This window comes from Acinonyx jubatus, chromosome B3, assembly GCF_027475565.1.
Source record: "Acinonyx jubatus isolate Ajub_Pintada_27869175 chromosome B3, VMU_Ajub_asm_v1.0, whole genome shotgun sequence".
Lineage (NCBI taxonomy): Eukaryota > Metazoa > Chordata > Mammalia > Carnivora > Felidae > Acinonyx > Acinonyx jubatus.
Window position 1 is genome coordinate 57,663,704 of NC_069386.1, and position 18,147 is coordinate 57,681,850.

The 18,147-nt window shown below is 38.1% G+C and overlaps 1 protein-coding gene, 1 long non-coding RNA gene and 1 pseudogene across 7 annotated transcripts in view; 1 reads left to right on the forward strand and 2 right to left on the reverse strand.

Annotated features, from left to right (window-relative positions):
- TRIM69 (tripartite motif containing 69) overlaps nucleotides 1–13,694 on the reverse strand; it is a 39,109-nt gene extending 25,415 nt beyond the window's left edge. For 2 of the 5 annotated variants that reach the window (XM_015064818.3, XM_015064819.3), the window contains exon 1: nucleotides 13,480–13,693. In XM_015064818.3, coding sequence (XP_014920304.2) covers nucleotides 13,480–13,485 — 6 coding nt within the window. In that variant the 5' untranslated portion in view covers nucleotides 13,486–13,693. Of the gene's footprint in view, nucleotides 1–13,479 lie in introns of all 5 variants that reach the window. The other 3 variants (XM_027067150.2, XM_027067149.2, XM_027067151.2) reach the window with 2 other exon arrangements.
- LOC128315955 (uncharacterized) overlaps nucleotides 1–18,147 on the forward strand; it is a 55,938-nt gene that overhangs the window by 34,299 nt on the left and 3,492 nt on the right. The window lies entirely within an intron of this gene.
- On the reverse strand, nucleotides 5,283–6,252 carry LOC106968582 (cell division control protein 42 homolog; annotated as a pseudogene).

An 18,147-nucleotide genomic window follows, 5' to 3' on the forward strand; every position in this document is an offset into this window, starting at 1 on the left:
GGACTGAAGGTGTACTTGAACAAATCATAGCTGAGAACTTCCCTGATCTGGGGAAGGAAAAAGGCATTAAAATCCAAGAGGCACAGAGACCTTCCTTCAGATGTAACTTGAATCGATCTTCTGCATGACATATCATATGAAACTGGCAAAATACAAGGATAAAGAGAAAATTCTGAAAGTAGCTAGGGATAAACAGGCTTTAACTTACAAAGGTAGACACATAAGAGTATCTAGTATACTATCTACTATAGTATACTATAGTATACTATCTACAGACCTATCTGCTGAAACTTGGCAAGCCAGAAAGGAATGGCAGGAAATCTTCAATGTGATAAACAGAAAAAATATGCAGCCGATAATCCTTTATCCAGCAAATCTGTCATTCAAAATAGGAGAGATAAAGGTTTTCCCAAACAAACAAAAACTGAAGGAATTCATCACCGCTAAACCAGCCCTACAAGAGATCCTAAGGGGGATTCTGTGAGTGAAATGTTGCAAGGACCACAAAGTACCAGATGTCACTACAAGAATGAAACCTAAAGGTATCACAATGACTCTAAACCCATATATTTAAATAATAGCACTGAATGTAAATGGACTAAATGCTCCAACCAAAAGACATAGGGTATCAGAATGGATTAAAAAAAAAACAACAACAACAACAACAAGACCCATCTATTTGCTGTCTACAAGAGACTCATTTTAGACCTGAGGACACCTTCAGATTGAAAGTGAGGGGATGGAGAACTATCTATCATGCTACTAGAAGTCAAAAGAAAGCTGGAGTAGCCATACTTATATCACACAAACTAGACTTTAAATTAAAGGCTGTAACAAGAGATGAAGAAGGGCATTATATAATAATTACAGGGTCTATCCATCAGGAAGAGCTAACAATTATAAATGTCTATGCACCAAATACGGAAGCCCCCAAATATATAAAACAATTACTCACACACATAAGCAACGTTATTGATAAGAATGTAGTAATTGTAGAAGACTTTAATACCCCACTTACAGCAATGGCTAGATCATCTAGACACAGGATCAATAAAGAAACAAGGGCCCTGAATGATACATTGGATCAGATGGACTTGACAGATATATTTAGAATTCTGCATCCCAAGGCAGCAGAATATACTTTCTTCTCAAGTGCACATGGAACATTCTCCAAGATAGATCACATACTGGGTCACAAAACAGCCCTTCATAAGTATAAAAGAATTGAGATCATACCATGCACACTTTCAGACCACAATGGTATGAAACTTGAAATCAACCACAGGAAAAAGTCTGGAAAACCTCCAAAAGCAGGGAGGTTAAAAAACACCCTACGAAAGAATGAATGGGTCAACCAGGCAATTAGAGAAGAAATTAAACAAATTAAAATGAAAATACAACAATCCAAACGCTTTGGGATGCAGCAAAGGCAATCCTGAGAGGAAAATACATTGCAATCCAGGCCTATCTCAAGAAATAAGAAAAATCCACAAAATCTAACAGCACACCTAAAGGAAATAGAAGCAGAACAGCAAAGACACCCCAAACCCAGCAGAAGAAGACAAATAATAAAGATCAGAGCAGAAATAAACAATATGGAATCTAAAAAAACTGTAGAGCAGATCAATGAAACCAAGAGTTGGTGTTTTGAAAAAATAAACAAAATGGATAAACCTCTAGCCAGGCTTCTCAAAAAGAAAAAGGAGATGACCCAAATAGATAAAATCATGAATGAAAATGGAATTATTACAACCCACCTTTCAGAAACACAAGCCATTATCAGGGAATACTATGAAAAATTATATGCCAACAAACTGGACAACCTCGAAGAAATGGACAAATTCCTAAGCACCCACGCACTTCCAAAACTCAAACAAGAAGAAATAGAAAATTTGAACAGACCCATAACCAGCGAATAAATTGAATCAGTTAACAAAAATCTCCCAACAAATAAGAGTCCAGGACCAGATGGCTTCCCTGGGGAATTCTACCAGACATTTAAAACATAGATAATACCTATCGTTCTCAAGCTGTTCCAAAAAATAGAAAGGGAAGAAAAACTTCCAGACTCATTCTATGAAGCCAGCCTTACTTTGATTCCCAAACCAGACAGAGACCCAGCAAAAAAAGAGAACTACAGGCCAATATCCCTGATGAATATGGATGCAAAAATTCTCAACAAGATACTAGCAAATCGAATTCAACAGCATATAAAAAGAATTATTCACCATGATCAAATGGGATTCATTCCTGGGCAGCAGGGCTGGTTCAACATTCGCAAATCAATAAATGTGATACATCACATTAATAAAAGAAAAGAACCATATGATCCTGTCAATCAATGCAGAAAAAGCATTTGACAAAATTCAACATCCTTTCTCCATAAAAATCCTCAAGAAAGTCGGGATAGAAGGAACATACTTAAACATCATAAAAGCCATTTATGAAAAGCCCATAGCTAATATCATCCTTGATGGGGAAAAACTGAGAGCTTTCCCCCTGAAATCAGGAACATGACAGGGATGTCCACTCTCACCCCTGTTGCTTAACATAGGGTTGGAAGTTCTAGCATCAACTATCAGACAATAAAAGGAAATCAAAGGCATCAAAATTGGCAAAGAGAAGTCAAGCTTTCACTTTTTGTAGATGACATGATATTATACATGGAAAACCCGATAGACTCCACCAAAAGTCCGCTAGAACAGATACATGAATTCAGCAAAGTTTCAGGATACAAAATCAATGTACAGAAATCAGTTGCATTCTTATACACTAATAATGAAGCAACAGAAAGACAAATATAGAAACTGATCCCATTCACAACTGCACCAAGAATCATAAAATACCTAGGAATAAACCTAACCAAAGATGTAAAAGATCTGTATGCTGAAAACTATAGAAAGCTTATGAAGGAAATTGAAGAAGATACAAAGAAATGGAAAAACATTCCGTGTTCATGGATTGGTAGAATAAATATTGTTAAAATGTCAATACCACCCAAAGCAATCTACACATTCAATGCAATCCCAACCAAAACTGCACCAGCATTCTTCTCGAAGCTAGAACAAGCAATCCTAAAATTTGTATGGAACCACAAAAGACCCCAGATAGCCAAAGTAATATTGAAGAAGAAGACCAAAGTGGGAGGCATCACAATCCCAGACTTTAGCCCCTAGTACAAAGCTGTAATCATCAAGACAGCATGGTATGGTTTTGGCACAAAAACAGACACATAGACCAATGGAATAGAATAGAGACTCCAGAATTGGTCCCACAAAAGTATGGCCAACTAATCTTTGACAAAGCAGGAAAGAATATCCAATGGAAAAAAGACAATCTCTTTAACAAAAGGTGCTGGGAGAACTGAACAGCAACATGCAGAAGAATGAAACTAGACCACTTTCTTACACCATACACAAAAATAAACTCAAAATGGATGAAGAACCTGAATGTGAGACAGGAAACCATCAAAACCCTAGAGGAGAAGCAGGAAAAAACCTCTCTGACCTCAGCCGCAGCAATTTCTTACTTGACACATCTCCAAAGGCAAGGGAATTAAAAGCAAGAATGAACTATTGGGACCTCATGAAGATAAAAAGCTTCTGCACTGCAAAGGAAACAATCAACAAAACTAAAAGGCAACCGACAGAATGGGAAAAGGTATTTGCAAATGATATATCGGATAAAGGGCTAGTATCCAAAATCTATAAAGAACTCACCAAACTCCACACCCGAAAAACAAAGAATCCAGTGAAGAAATGGGCAGAAGATATGAATAGACACTTCTCTAAAGAAGACATCCATATGGCCAACAGGCACATGAAAAGATGCTCAATGTCACTCCTCATCAGGGAAATACAAATGAAAACCACACTGAGCTATCACCTCACACCAGTCAGAGTGGCCAAAATGAACAAATCAGGAGACTATAGATGCTGGAGTGGATGTGGAGAAACGGGAACCCTCTTTCACTATTGGTAGGAATGCAAACTGGTGCAGCCTCTCTGGAAAACAGTGTGGAGGTTCCTCAAAAAATTAAAAATAGATCTACCCTATGACCCAGCAATAGCACTGCTAGGAATTTACCCAAGGGATACAGGAGTGCTGATGCATAGGGGCACTTGTACCCCAATGTTTATAGCAGCACTTTCAACAATAGCCAAATTATGGAAAGAGCCTAAATGTCCATCAACGGATGAATGGATAAAGAAATTGTGGTTTATATACACAATGGAATACTACTTGGCAATGAGAAAGAATGAAATATGGCCTTTTGTAGCAACGTGGATGGAACTGGAGAGTGTTATACCAATTGAAATAAGTCATACAGAGAAAGACAGATACCATGTATTTTCACTCTTGTGTGGATCCTGAGAAACTTAACAGAAGACCATGGGGGAGGGGAAGGGGAAAAAAAAAAGTTAGAGAGGGAGAGAGCCAAACCATAAGAGACTCTTAAAAACTGAGAACAAACTGAGGGTTGATGGGGGGTGGGAGGGAGGGGAGGGTGGGTGATGGGTATTGAGGAGGGCACCTCTTGGGATGAGCACTGGATGTTGTATCGAAACCAATTTGACAATAAACTTCATATTTAAAAAAAAGATAAGGGAAGAGAGTAATGAAAAATGTTATAACAAATTCAAGTACTGATAAACAGTACTATAGTCTCCACTTCAATGTTACTAACACATCACAAATTATACTGATATATAGAATAAGAATTTCATCATAAGTTAGTGTCAAATAAGAATCAATGTACAAGTATGTGTCCATATAACATTTAATAAACTAGCTTACCTGCCCTTAAAAAAAAAAGGGTAGAGAGAAAAGGCAACTTTCAAAAAGGAGTATGTTACTAAATGAGTTATTTACTATACTCCTTCCTAAGAGCACCAGGTGGGGGACAAGTGTTCTAAACTAGATCTAGGAAGTGGAATGTGGAGTCATTCTGTCCTCTTCCCCTTAAGGGCTGTAAAATGGTTACTGAATTTAAAAAACATGACTAAATGAAAACAAACCCCACACATACTCCCCCCCCCAAAACAAAAACAAAAAAACCCTAAATGTCTCATTATTCTGCAGAGTGGATGGAGCCCTGGAAGCAGCTCCCAACAACCAAATTAGTCTTTTACAGAGTCATCACAAGCATGCCTTGCTTTTAAACAAAAAAAAAGTTTTTTTGAAACAACAAAACAAAAACTAGTACTAACCACTTTTCTTACAATACACAATTATTCAAATTAACTAGTAGTGAGGGGGAAGGGGACCATACCTATGGGCCTTGTCTCACACGAGTGCATGTGGGTAGGTGCAGGGTATTTGTCATTATTGCAAAAACAAATTTTAATTTTTAATCTTTAGTTTGATTTAACATTGCTTTTAGTACGATGCTGACACCAGCTGTGTGGAAAGGGCTCTGGAGATGTTCATAGCAGCACACACGTGTGGGTCTTCTTCGGTTCTGGAGGCTCCAGTGTAGCCAATATTGCTTCATCAAATACATTTAGGCCTTTCTGTGTGAGTGCAGAACACTGCACATACTTGACTGCCTTCAGGTCACGGGCCAGCTTTTCAGTAGTCTCTGGAGTGGTAGGCTTCTGTTTGCTTTTGACAAGTTTCTCAATCGAAGAGGGGTCATCTCGGAGATCGATTTGGGTCCCAACAAGCAAGAAAGGAGCCTTCGGACAGTGGTGAGTTATCTTAGGCACCCAATTCTCCTTACATTTTCAAATGAGGATGGAGAGACCCCTGAAAAACAGACTAGAAATGCATCTGTTTGTGGATAACTCAGCGGTCGTAATCTGTCATAATCCTCTTGCCCTATAGTATCAAAAAGCCCGAGAGTATATGGCTCTCCACCAATCATAACTGTGATTGCATAGTTGTCAAAAACAGTCGGTACATACTCTGATGGTAATTTGCTGTGTAGGATATCAGGAGACATGTTTTAGCAAAGGCACCATTGCCCACAACAACACACTTAATTGTCTGCATTGCTGAAACAGTTTTGTATCCACTTTAAATATTTCAAATTCAATTTTGTATCCACTTTAAATATTTCAAATTCAATTTTGTATCCACTTTAAATATTTCAAATTCAGTAATGACCTCTGCTTCTCCTCCAGGGTGTTGGCAGCACTCTCATTTATTGTATTCCTTAGTTCTGATTGGTTCTATCTATCTTTGATATTTTCCATCTCTTTGTTGAAGTTCTTACAGAGTTCATCCACTCTTCTTCTAAGTTCATTGAACATCTTTATGACCATTACTTTGAACTCTATCAGGTAGATTGCTTATCTCCATTTTGTTTAGTTCTCTTTCTGAGGTTTTATCTTGTTCTTTCATTGGAACATATTTCTTTGTCTTCTCATTTTGTCTGTCTGTTATCAGCTATACTTCCTCACTTTCAAGTCCCATCTTAGAGATCCTAGATCTCCTAGATCCTAGATGTTTCCCTTGACCAATCCCCTAGTCAAGTGCCAGGGACCCATCCATTATGCTCCCCTAAAACATTCTTATCTTCATCATGCACATTATCATCCTACATTGAGGAGGTCTCATCTCAGTCCCCATTTTAATGCTCCTGAATCATAGCCTTTCAGCTTTAGCATTTATTTAGGAAAGAGTAAGAATACACAGAGCTGGCCATGGTACATGCTGGGAGCAATGGGTGCTTGTATTTGAAAGTCTTGGAGAATATGCTGCCTTATTCTGTCAAAGGTCTGCCACCTTACCCCTAGTCCTCCTGTTTTCTGTTTCTTCTGGAAAAAAAAAAGGAAGCATATTTCCTCAAAGGATTGTGGTCTAGGCTTACAGATGTCTCTAGTTGTATTGCAAATAGAGTTGGTCTAGTTTTCATTCTCCTTGTAGTTTTGAGTTAAAGAAGGATGAGTTTCTGAGCAAAAAAGAAATAAAACCACTATTTTTATTCTACCATTTGAAAACCTAAGCTTAAATTGTTTTTGGCACTTTAACCAACATTTCTATGTATTTGGTTGGGGGAGGGGAGATAGAGATATTTCAGTATCCTTCATACACCACCTTGACCAGTGGTAATCAGTGCACATGTCTGTCCCCAAAGATTACAAGTTGAATTTCTCTCCAGCCCACAGGAATGGAGACTCAAAGTCAATATTAAGCAGTGTTGTGGAAAGGGTTATGTACTATTCTTTGCATACTTGGATTTTTAAACCAAGATGCATCCCCAATACCTACTAGATGTGTTAATTGTAGTTGCTGACATTCCTATAGTCCATGCTAAAGGTCAAGACTACATTCATCATGTGGCCTTTACTCTCTCTCCCAAGCCACAGGTAAATAAAATACAGGTAGGATTCTGACCCATTTCATAGGCTGTTCAACAACCCAAGGTGTGACCTAATGGAAAAGATAATCTGGGCAAAATAGAACCTCTTGCGAATTTAACTTTGGAAATAAAATCAGGAAATTGGCAGTTGAAGCAAATCCTAAAAATTTGAAACATGAAAGGTCATGCCATGAAGACTCATAAAGGAAACAGAATCTAGGAGCTAAGTTTTATTTACTTATTTTAAGTTTACTTATTTTGAGAGAGACAGCATGAGCAGGGGAGGGGCAGAGAGAAAGAATCCAAGTAGCTGTTGTCAGCATGGGGCCCGACATGGGGCTCAATCTCCCAAACTATGAGATCATGACCTGAGCCAAAATCAAGAGCCAGACCCTCAACCATCTGAGCCACCCAGGTGCCCCAGGAGCTAAATTTTAAATAGAAGACATGGAGAGATGTAGGGTGGAGTCAGTAAGCTCTTAGAGACAAGAATTATAGAGAGAAACAAATGTGGAGAGTAACTGTGTTACATTAACCACAGCACTGTTATAGGACTCTTCTTGGATTCGTATGCCTACACAATGCCTTGCTATAGTAGGGGCTCAGCAAAAGAGTTGGAGTCATGGATGTTTATCCTCATGGTCAGTGTGGTTATCTCTTGGTTACCTCTTACTTAAAATAACTTGTCTGAATCTCTGCTCTTGTAACAAACTCTCTACCCCAGCATGCTATAAAAACTGTTTTCTGAAAGCTTGCCATGGAGTTTGCTAAACACTCATTTAATGACCTACTCTCAATCTTCATCCTTCTTAACTTACTGGGTTAAGAAATTAACCCAGTTAAAATTCTGTGATATGATTCTGTTCTAATTCTTCTTTCTCTGACCACTCCTCCGCCTTGGTTGGTTTCTCTTCCTCTTTCCACTTTCATAAGTGTAAACAATCACTATGGTCTATCTTCAGCTCTCTTCTAGCTCTGTACTCTCTTCTTCCCAAGGAAGCCATTCATTCCAAACTTTGTGTACAACTGCTATAAAGGTGAGCCCCCCAAATCTGTATCTCTGAGCCCATATCTTTGAGCTCACAACAGGGTCCCTGAAACTAAATAAGCCTGAAACATAACTCCTCTTTCTCCCTAATCAGTTCCTGCTCTTGGCTTCCCTATTTCTGTTGCACCACCAATATCCCAGTTTTGAAATATGAGTCATCTTTGGGTGTTCTCTTTTTTCCCCCATCATCTAATCAATTATAAAGTCTAGTTAATAATAATAGAACTAATAATAATTGCTAACCCTTCCCTGCCTCAAATATCTTCTTTTGCTTTCCATAGCATACCAAAATAAGTTATGTGGTGTTTTTATTTTTATTAAAAAGGCAGATTTCAGAATCCTCTACATGTTGCAAACTCATGTTTCTAGTCTTATCTCCCATGGTTTTGTTGTACAGTAAAATTTTTTAATTTACCATCCTTTCATATATTAATGATTCATTTAAGTTCCATTAACCATTAGATAACAAAAAAAGTTTTTAAGTTTATTCCCTTTTTTTGTACTAGACTGAGTGGGCAATTCTATGGAAATAAAGAGGAAAAAATCTGTTATTCTCCACCCTCTCAGTATGTGCTTAGAAGACAAAACTCATAAAAATATGCCCCTCAGGGAATATGCAAGCAAAAACAACATTGCATTTTAAGCTAATCAGCCTGTCTGGAAAACTTAAAATTAGATGCATTCTGAATACGATAGAACTTGTGGGAGAACCTGGCCAGTTGGCAATTTAAGAGAAAGATTGTCTCTACCAGAGCTAGTTTTTAATCCTAGTGAATGCAGTATCTTTTGGAAATGGATGCCATTTAGGAATTTTTATTCCATGTGTTTTAAAAATACATTTAAAGTAGACTAGTGGTTTCCAGGGCTAGGACAAGGCAGGGAATGAGGAGTGATTGCTAATGGGTATGGAATTTCTTTATGTGGTGACAAAAATATTCTAGAATTAGATAGTGGTGATGGTTGTACAACTTTGTGACTGTGAGAAAACACTGAATCGTAAACTTTAGAAGGGTGAATTTTATGATATGAAAATATATATTTAATGTTATTGTTGACATTATATGATTTTTTTGTTATTTTATTATTATTATTTTAATTATTTTAATGTCTTATTTTACTTTTGAGAGACAGAGCATGAGCAGGGGAGGGGTAGAGAGAGAGGGAGACACAGAATCCAAAGCAGGCTCCAGGCTCTGAGCTGTCAACACAGAGCCCTACGTGGGGCTCCAACTCACAGACCACGAGATCATGACCTGAACCGAAATCAGATGCTTAACCAACTGAGCCATCTACATGACCCTGTTATTTTATTATTAATATCTTTCCAATTGATGTTTTGCCAATTACTCTGACTTTCAAGAATATAGCCTCTGCTATAAAATAAGGTTATTTTAATCATATTAACTAATATTTACTGACCATTTGCTGTGTGAAATGCTTTATGCACATTATTTCATTTAATCCTCATAACAACCATATGAGATCAGTATTATTCTTCCATTTTTAAGGAAATTGAAACTTAGAGAGGTTAAATAACTTGCCAAGATCACACAGTAATTAAGTGGTGGAGCCTGGATTTGAACTGATTATCTGACCCCAAAGCCCATTTTCCTAATCATTGAGTCAGCAGAGGGCAAATCAATGTTTTGTGCAATTTAATTCATTAAGTGGATCAAACCTGTGAGGCAAAACAGCTGGAACAATTTCCCACTGCTCTAGAGGGAAAAATAGAATTGAAAAACAAAGGAGATTCTGAAATTTCTCTACCTGGAAACCTTAGGAAATCACACCTACTGCCAGCTCCTTAGAGGAAGCCTAACCTTAAGGCAGAAGGAAAGAAATTCAAGTCCAGGATAAGAATTCATCCTTAGAAAGCTCCTGGATGGCAGCAATCACTTTTAAGAAAGCATATCCACCTCCTTCTACTCACTTTGCATATTCTTATAAGGAGAGAAAAGGCAAGGACGAAGTAGAGCAGTGAAATTACTGGAAACTTGCAGAAAAAAATGCTTAATTTTTCACAGGTTTTTTTTTTTTTTTTTCTTCCTGAAAAGTTTTAGATTGTGAACTTTTGAAATCAGGATCAGCAAAATATTTAAAGGGATTTGTTGCCTTTTTTAAAGGGCATTAGTTGCTTTTCAGCTTTCATTTCTTCAAAGTAATTTTTAAAAACTCTGATGGGCAGATTGCTGAAAAATTAGCAGAGCAGAGAATTAAGAGCAGAGAAACATAATTCATCTAAAACAAACTATGTGGCACAAACAGCTCAAGCACCAGAGCAAAATATATGCATGCTTCGTGTGCCCTGTCACTTTCACATAAGAAAGAAAGATTATGAACTTGTTCATTTAACCAGTTTGTCAGGGTTGAAAGAGATCATAAGTCATTTAATTAACTCCTTTCTAGCTACTCCCTGAACATTTGAAATCATGGGAAGCTCACTATTACACAAATTTTTAACTGTTATGAGAAAGTGTCTACTTTTACTAACTTCCCCTTAATAAGAATGTGGTGGGAAGAGACAATAGTAATAAGAGTACAGTAGGAGTAGACAGTATTGTTTACTTTTCCCTCTAGAAATTATAAACAAAATAGGTATAACTGTTTCAACAGCTAAGAACAGATAAGACTAAGAGCAAACCTAAAGGTTCCATAACTGAGGAATCTTATCTTAATGCTTAATATATGTTTAATTAAACTTTGTAAGAAGTAGAAGCTGATAGATATGATATATCAGAACATGATTCAGGTGTCAAAATTTCTTGTTGATGAAATTCAGTGAGTTTTTTTCAGCTTTCTTTCTGTAAATACACATTTTCTTTTGTCTGTCAGGAAAACACATGGTTCAAATGAATATAACGTCCTTAATTTTAGCTCTGAAAAGATCTTAAAGGAATTCAATTAAATATGTTTAACTCCTCAACAAAATTAAAACACAACCTACTGAATAGGAGAGGATATTTGCAAATGATATATCCAATAAAGGGTTAATATCCAAAATATATAAAGAACTTACACAACTCCACACCAAAACACCAAATAATCTAATTTAAAGTGAGAAGTCATGAATAGACATTTCCCCAAAGAAGATACGCAGATGGCCAATTGGCACATGAAAGATGCTCAACATCATTCATCAATAGGGAAATACAAATCAAAACTACAATGAGATATCACCTCACACCTGTCAGAATGACTAAAATAAAAAACACAAGTGTTGGCAAGGATACTTGGCGAGAGAAAAAGGAACCCTGTGCACTGTTGGTGGGAATGCAAACTGGTGCAGCCACTGTGGAAAACAGTATGGAGGCTCCTCAAAAAATTAAAAATAGAACTACCGTATATGATCCAGTAATTCTACTACTGGATATTTACTTAAAGAAAATAAAAACACTGATTTGAAAAGATACATGCACCGTTATATTTATTGCAGTGTTATTTACAATAGCCAAATTATGGAAACAGCCCAAGTGTTCATCGACAGATGAATGGATAAAGATGTAGTATGTATAATATATGCAGTGGGTTATTACTTAGCCATAAAACAGAATGAAATCTTGCCATTTGCAACAACATGGATGGGATCTAGAGGGTACAATGCTGAGCGAAATAAGTCACTCAGAGAAAGACAAATACCATATGATTTCACTCATATGTGGAATTTAAGAAACTAAATAAATTAACAAAGAAAAAGGAGACAAACTAAAAACCAAACTCTTAACTACAGAGAATAAACTGGTGGTTACCAGAGAGAAGGTGGATTGGGGGATGGGGGGAAAAAGGCAAAGGGGGTTGAGAGTACACTTTTTTTTTTAATTTTTTTTTAAACGTTTATTTATTTTTGAGATAGAGAGAGACAGAGCATGAACGGGGGAGGGTCAGAGAGAGAGGGAGACACAGAATCTGAAACAGGCTCCAGGCTCTGAGCTGTCAGCACAGAGCCCGACGCGGGGCTCGAACTCAGGGACCATGAGATCATAACCTGAGCCGAAGTCTGACGCTCAACCGATTGAGCCACCCAGGCGCCCCAGAGAGTACACTTATTGTGACGAGCACCGAGTAATGTACAGAATTGGCATATCACCATATTGTACACCTGAAACCAATATAACACTGTATGTTAACTATACTGGAATTAAAATGTTTAAAAATGATATTGTAGCTAATGCTAATTCCGTTTATAACTTTTCAGAATTCTAATAGGCATAAATAACTCCAGACCTCACTGTAGTGAAAAAAACAAACAAAAAAAAGATTTAATTCATCAATTTTGGAAGATGCAGCTAGAGCTAAAATAAAATAACTGGAAGACAAAAAAGAAAATGTTTAACCCCTGTGAGAATCAGTTTGGTTCTAAATATAAAATACCACATGTAATAGTATAACTAGCAAACCAAGTTATACATAATAAATTTTTTCAATCTAAAATAAAGTGATTAGGGGTGCCTGAGTGGCTCAGTTGGTTAAGCGTCTGACTGTTGATTTTGGCTCGGTTCATTTCAGCTCAGGTCATGATATCATGGTTTGTGAGTTCGAGACCCACATTGTAGTACAGAGCCTGCTTGGGATTCTTGCTCCCCTATTTCTCTGCCCCCCCTCAATAAATAAATAAACATAAAATAAAACAAAATAAAATAAAAGTGATTAGTATGAGTGAAATAGGTAAAGGGAATTAACAGTACACATATCTTGATAAGCACTGAGTAACATAGAATTATTGAATCACTATATTGCACACCTGAAGCTAATATAACACTGTATGTTGACTATACCAGAATTAAAACTTAAAAGGAAAAGGATGGAACAGATCCATGCATACTGAAATAAAACAATCTTTAGACTATAAAAAAAATTAATTAATGAACAAATTAAATTAAGGGATTGTTAATAAAGAAAGTAAATTTTTGTATAGCATTTATTTTAATTTTTCTCCAAAGTTTATGTAGGTATCATTACTTGCTTACCAAGTAGAGTAAACCTGAAGAGAGTATAGCAGCTATAAGCTGTCATAAATTAAATAGTTCCCTGAATTTCCTTTCATGCTGTAAAATCCATACCCCCTTCTGTGATCTTGTTTTCCACACTATGCCTAGAAAATTAGCTGAGGTAAGGTGGGGTCACTCACCTCCATTAAGCTCTATCATTGGGCCACCAGGGAACAGAGGCAGGCACTTGAATCAAACCACAACAGGACCAGGGTAGCTGCAGACCAGGAATCAGGTGCCTGGTAGTTTGCTAAGAATGGACTCAGAGCATGACAGAAGGAAGAAAAGTTCAGCAGCTGGGGATAGGGCAAGGCCAGAGTGAGTTCTAGCAGATTCCGTGGCAGTTTGTCAGTTGCTTTGATCATCATTAGCTTAAGAGAGAGAGAAAGCCTGATTGGAATGGCCTACCCACTCACCCCCATTTTTTGTTGGGGGAGGGGGGGAGAGGGAAGGCAACCCAATTAGATTCAAGGTGGCAGTCTAATCTTAAGGTTCACATATTCCCATTTCTGGAGTGGGATTCTCTATGAAAGAGGACATAAATAAACATCATCATCTGCCTATAAGCAGAATGCATGAGAAATAACCACATCATCTCTTCTCGTGATCCCAGTATTGAGACCCCACCTGAGTGGCTTTAATAGAGACCTATCCCACCTCTCAGAGTTCACATTCCATTGAAACAGCCCCAACTCTATTTCTGAGAAAGTAACAAATGCCTGGAAAACCCTAGGACCTAAGGAAGCAAGATGAGAAAAGCCTTATTTCAAATAGCTTTCTTGGGCAGTTTTAGTTCACAGAGATCTGTACCTAGATTGTGCTCTTGAGTGACCAACATATAAAGAGCCATCACGGAACCGGATTTTCTCTAACTCAATAGATTTTATTGAATGTCTAGCTCCTATGGAATGCCTGCTGTCCAGTCTTAATGCCTACAACAATTCCTCTGGTGTTTGGGGTTGCCCAAATATGCCAATATGTGGCTTTGCACATGTCCCTTCTGCTGGGGATCCTCTCTCCCAACCCCAATCATTATCTCTTCAGTAAACTCTTCCATAACCAACCCCCTAAGCTTTACTCTCCTCCCCCATCCCTTGTAGAATATATTTTGCTGGCTCTATACTGGAGTCTCTCAACGTAAGCCCTGTGGACATTTTGAGCTGGCTAAGTTTTTCTTATGGGAGGCTGTCCTGTGAATTTTAGGACAGTGAGCAGCATTTCTGGCCTCAGCTCACCAAATGCTGGTAGCACCCTCTCCCCTAGTTGTGACAGTCAAAATTGTCTCCAGACATTACCAAATGTCTGCTAGGTGTATGGGGGTGGAACTAACTCCCAGTTGAGAATCAGTGCTTTACACCTTTCTATAACTCTCTAGATCTTTGTACATACCTGTTCATAGTTATTTTGTTTGATTTCATGTCTGCCCCTTGTTTACTAAATTGTAAACAACTACGGGTAGTGCTATCTTGTTCACCATGACAGTACATGGCATTTGTGGGATAAAGCACCTTATCAACTAATCAGCTATGAAATTCTGATGTTGAGCTAGGAACTGTGTTCCTAACTTTAAAAAATTAATTTTGTTTCATCTTGAATATTTTTTTCACATTTTTTATTTGTTTTTGAGAGACAGAGACAGAGCATGAGCAGGGAAGGGGCAGAGAGAGAGAGAGAGGGAGACACAGAATCTGAAGCAGGCTCCAGACTCTGAGCTGTCAGCACGGAGCCCTATACAGGGCTCAAATTCACAAGCTGTTAGATCATGTCCTGAGCTGATGTCAGATGCTTAACCAACTGAGCCACCCAGGTGCCTCCATCTTGAATATTTTTGGTGTTGGCTGAAATGTTTAACAGCATTTAGTAAAGATGATTGTACTAAATCCTAGAGTTTGCACATCCTTGAGCCTGTAGCTTTGGGGTAGTAATACTTACTGGCCTAGAAGACAAAAGCCTTTTCTCCCAGTAAAGAACCCAGAGAACTGAATAACGGCTGAAATGTTGAACTCCTCTGGGTATCAGTTCCTCCTATAAAATGTGACTTCCTAAGACTCCCCTTCTGCCTCTAAAGTTTGTGATGCCAAAACCTATATTGCATGAGGTCCCAAATCTCACAAAGGGGCACTTCAGGTTTTTATTTCACTATTTTAAAAACAAAGTTGGGGTTAGGCAGCAGGCGGTGATATGTAAAAAACTACACATACCAGATTTTACCATGTAGGGGAAAGAGTAAAACAAAAACAAAGTTATAAAGCAAAGTTACTTGTCTTTTGCCAAGCCTCAATCTTAACATATATAAAAGAGACAATAATACTTACCTCATAGGATTGTTGTGAGGATTAAATGAGATGATGTATGTAATGGGCTTAACAGCACCTGGCACATGGGAAGCACCCAATAAATGGTACTAGCTATTATTGTCATTGTACTGACACTGGTATAGTAAATTGTTTACAAATCCTCTCCCTCAAATTAACTTTCTGTCTTGAAATGTAACAAGAGATATAAGTAGGTATTAATCTTGAGGGACTCCAACAGAGCTGAATACAAATCAAAAATTCAATTTTCTATCTTCTAGACTCCAAGGAAATTACTGATAAGTCAGAGTTATATCTGTTTTTATGCTTCAGCTAGTACCTGGCAGATATTTCTATCATAGCTTTTATTACACTGCATTATTTCTTTCATTGTATTATAAATATTTTTCACATCTATTCTCCACTAGCTGTGAGCTACTTGGAGGAAAGGACTCTTAAAAAGATGAATATCTTTTTAACCACATAGGCCTACCACGCTATCAAAATTTCATAAATACCAGGTAAATGAGCAGATGAATGAATGAATTAATGAATGGCCCATGCCCAGCAATGCAGTGAACCTTCTCTCTTCTGGTTGGAGAATAGAACAGCTGTTGTCTCTGTAGGTTGGGCTTGTTCAGAGGAAAGGCAGAGAGAAGTTCAATCTCTGAAGGCACTTTCATCAACAAGGGAGCCAAGTGGTATGAGTAACTACCACCTCTATCCTGTCACACCACACTAGCAGCCCCTCTGTCCTCCCTTTAGAGTGTGGGTGCTCCTGGCGGAGCCACATCTGAGGCCATATGCCTTTTCATGCCACACCACAGGAAAAGGGAATATGCCCTGTAGGATCTTTTTGCCTGCTGACCGCTAAGGGGGTAAGGGAAGGGCCCATATCAAATGTTACCCTCATTAATGTCTCCCATACAGTGAGAGTGATCATGCTAGAACTGTCAGTGAATAGTCACTGGATAGTGAAACAGAAAAAGATTTTCTCAAAGTCAGAAACCTACCTGCATAATACCATGAAATTGAACTATGGAATTGGAGATAGAAGAAAACCGTGTGTTTTACTTCTAATACTATGTATTAAAAATGTCCAAAACTATTTTTTAAATATTTTTAAATATATTTTCTTAGTGTTTATTTATTTTTGAGAGAGAGAGAGAGCACACTCAGGGTAAGGGCAGAGAGAGAGGTAGACAAAGGATCTGAAGCAGGCTCCATGCGGTCAGCGCAGAGCCCAGTGCGGGGCTCGAACTCACGAACTGTGAAATCATGACCTGAGCTGAAGTCAGACGCTCAACCAACTGAGCCACCCAGGTGCCCCTAAAACTATTTATAAATAAGGCTGGCAGAATATCCTGCTGTCCCTAACCATGAATTACCCAGTAGGGCCCAACTTTGTCTGTTAGCCTCAGATCTCAACACAGCCAGGGAATACTGGATAGGGCACTAGGATAGCAGGGCCCACAGACAAAGGCCTGTACCTCCCTGAGACTTTTGTCAGTTCTAAGTACCCATGAGGCTGTCAGGAAAGCCCAAGGAGGCCAGTAGGTAAGAAACCTTAGGAGTTTGTGTGCATTTGTTCAAGTGTTGGCTGCTGTTGCTCCCTGGCTCTTGCTAAAGGGAGACTACTATTTTAGAGATAGACACTGAACTAATGATGTCATTGAAACCTATTTTACTTTATTAATACTCCCTGGGATAGTCATCCCAGTACACAGATTTTAATAGCATATCAGTGGGATCTAGTTGATGTAACTAAGGAAAGAACCTAAAAGTTTATCCTTTGTAACAATTTTAGGTTCTTGGAGAGTAACTTGTTTCTCTTGGCAGGTGTATTTAATATTTACAATAGGGATGAATTCAGTGTGGACTAGAGAATTGGAAAACACCAGACCTTGCTGAAACTTGAGTCTGACTTCTCTCCTCTGTCTCTCTTAACCCCTTTCTGGAATAGTTCAATTTCAATCTGTGGTTGATGAAATCCAGCTGTATTACAGCTCAAGAAATGTGGTTTTCATTCTCTGCTATAACTTCAGTGAACATCGGGAAATGATAGATGTACATTGCCAGATTATCTCACTGTGGGGCTAACTTGGTCTAAAGCTAGATCAAGCTTCAAGTGAGTAAATTTGAATGTCCATTTCTCCTAATTCCATTTCCACTCTGGCCAAATGAGCTTCTACTTTTCCAAAAAGGTACCTGAAAGCTAAATCCAAACTTCCACAGCTACTCCCCTGGAGTCCTATCATTGCCACCTTTGAACAAACACCATCTCCTAAGAGTTGCCACAGCTCAAAAGGTTTGCATAGCTCTGCTGGCTGTTCTAAAATGGAACTGCTAGACATCCGAGGGCAGGAGAATACAGTGGGCTACCAAATTCCTCAGACCGAGATTACTTCATCCTTTTCTTATACACTTCATGAAATTCACTTCTATTTTGAGAGGAAAGTCAACAGCAGGATCTTCCCTTCCTAATTCCACTACCATATTTTCCCCTCAACTTTT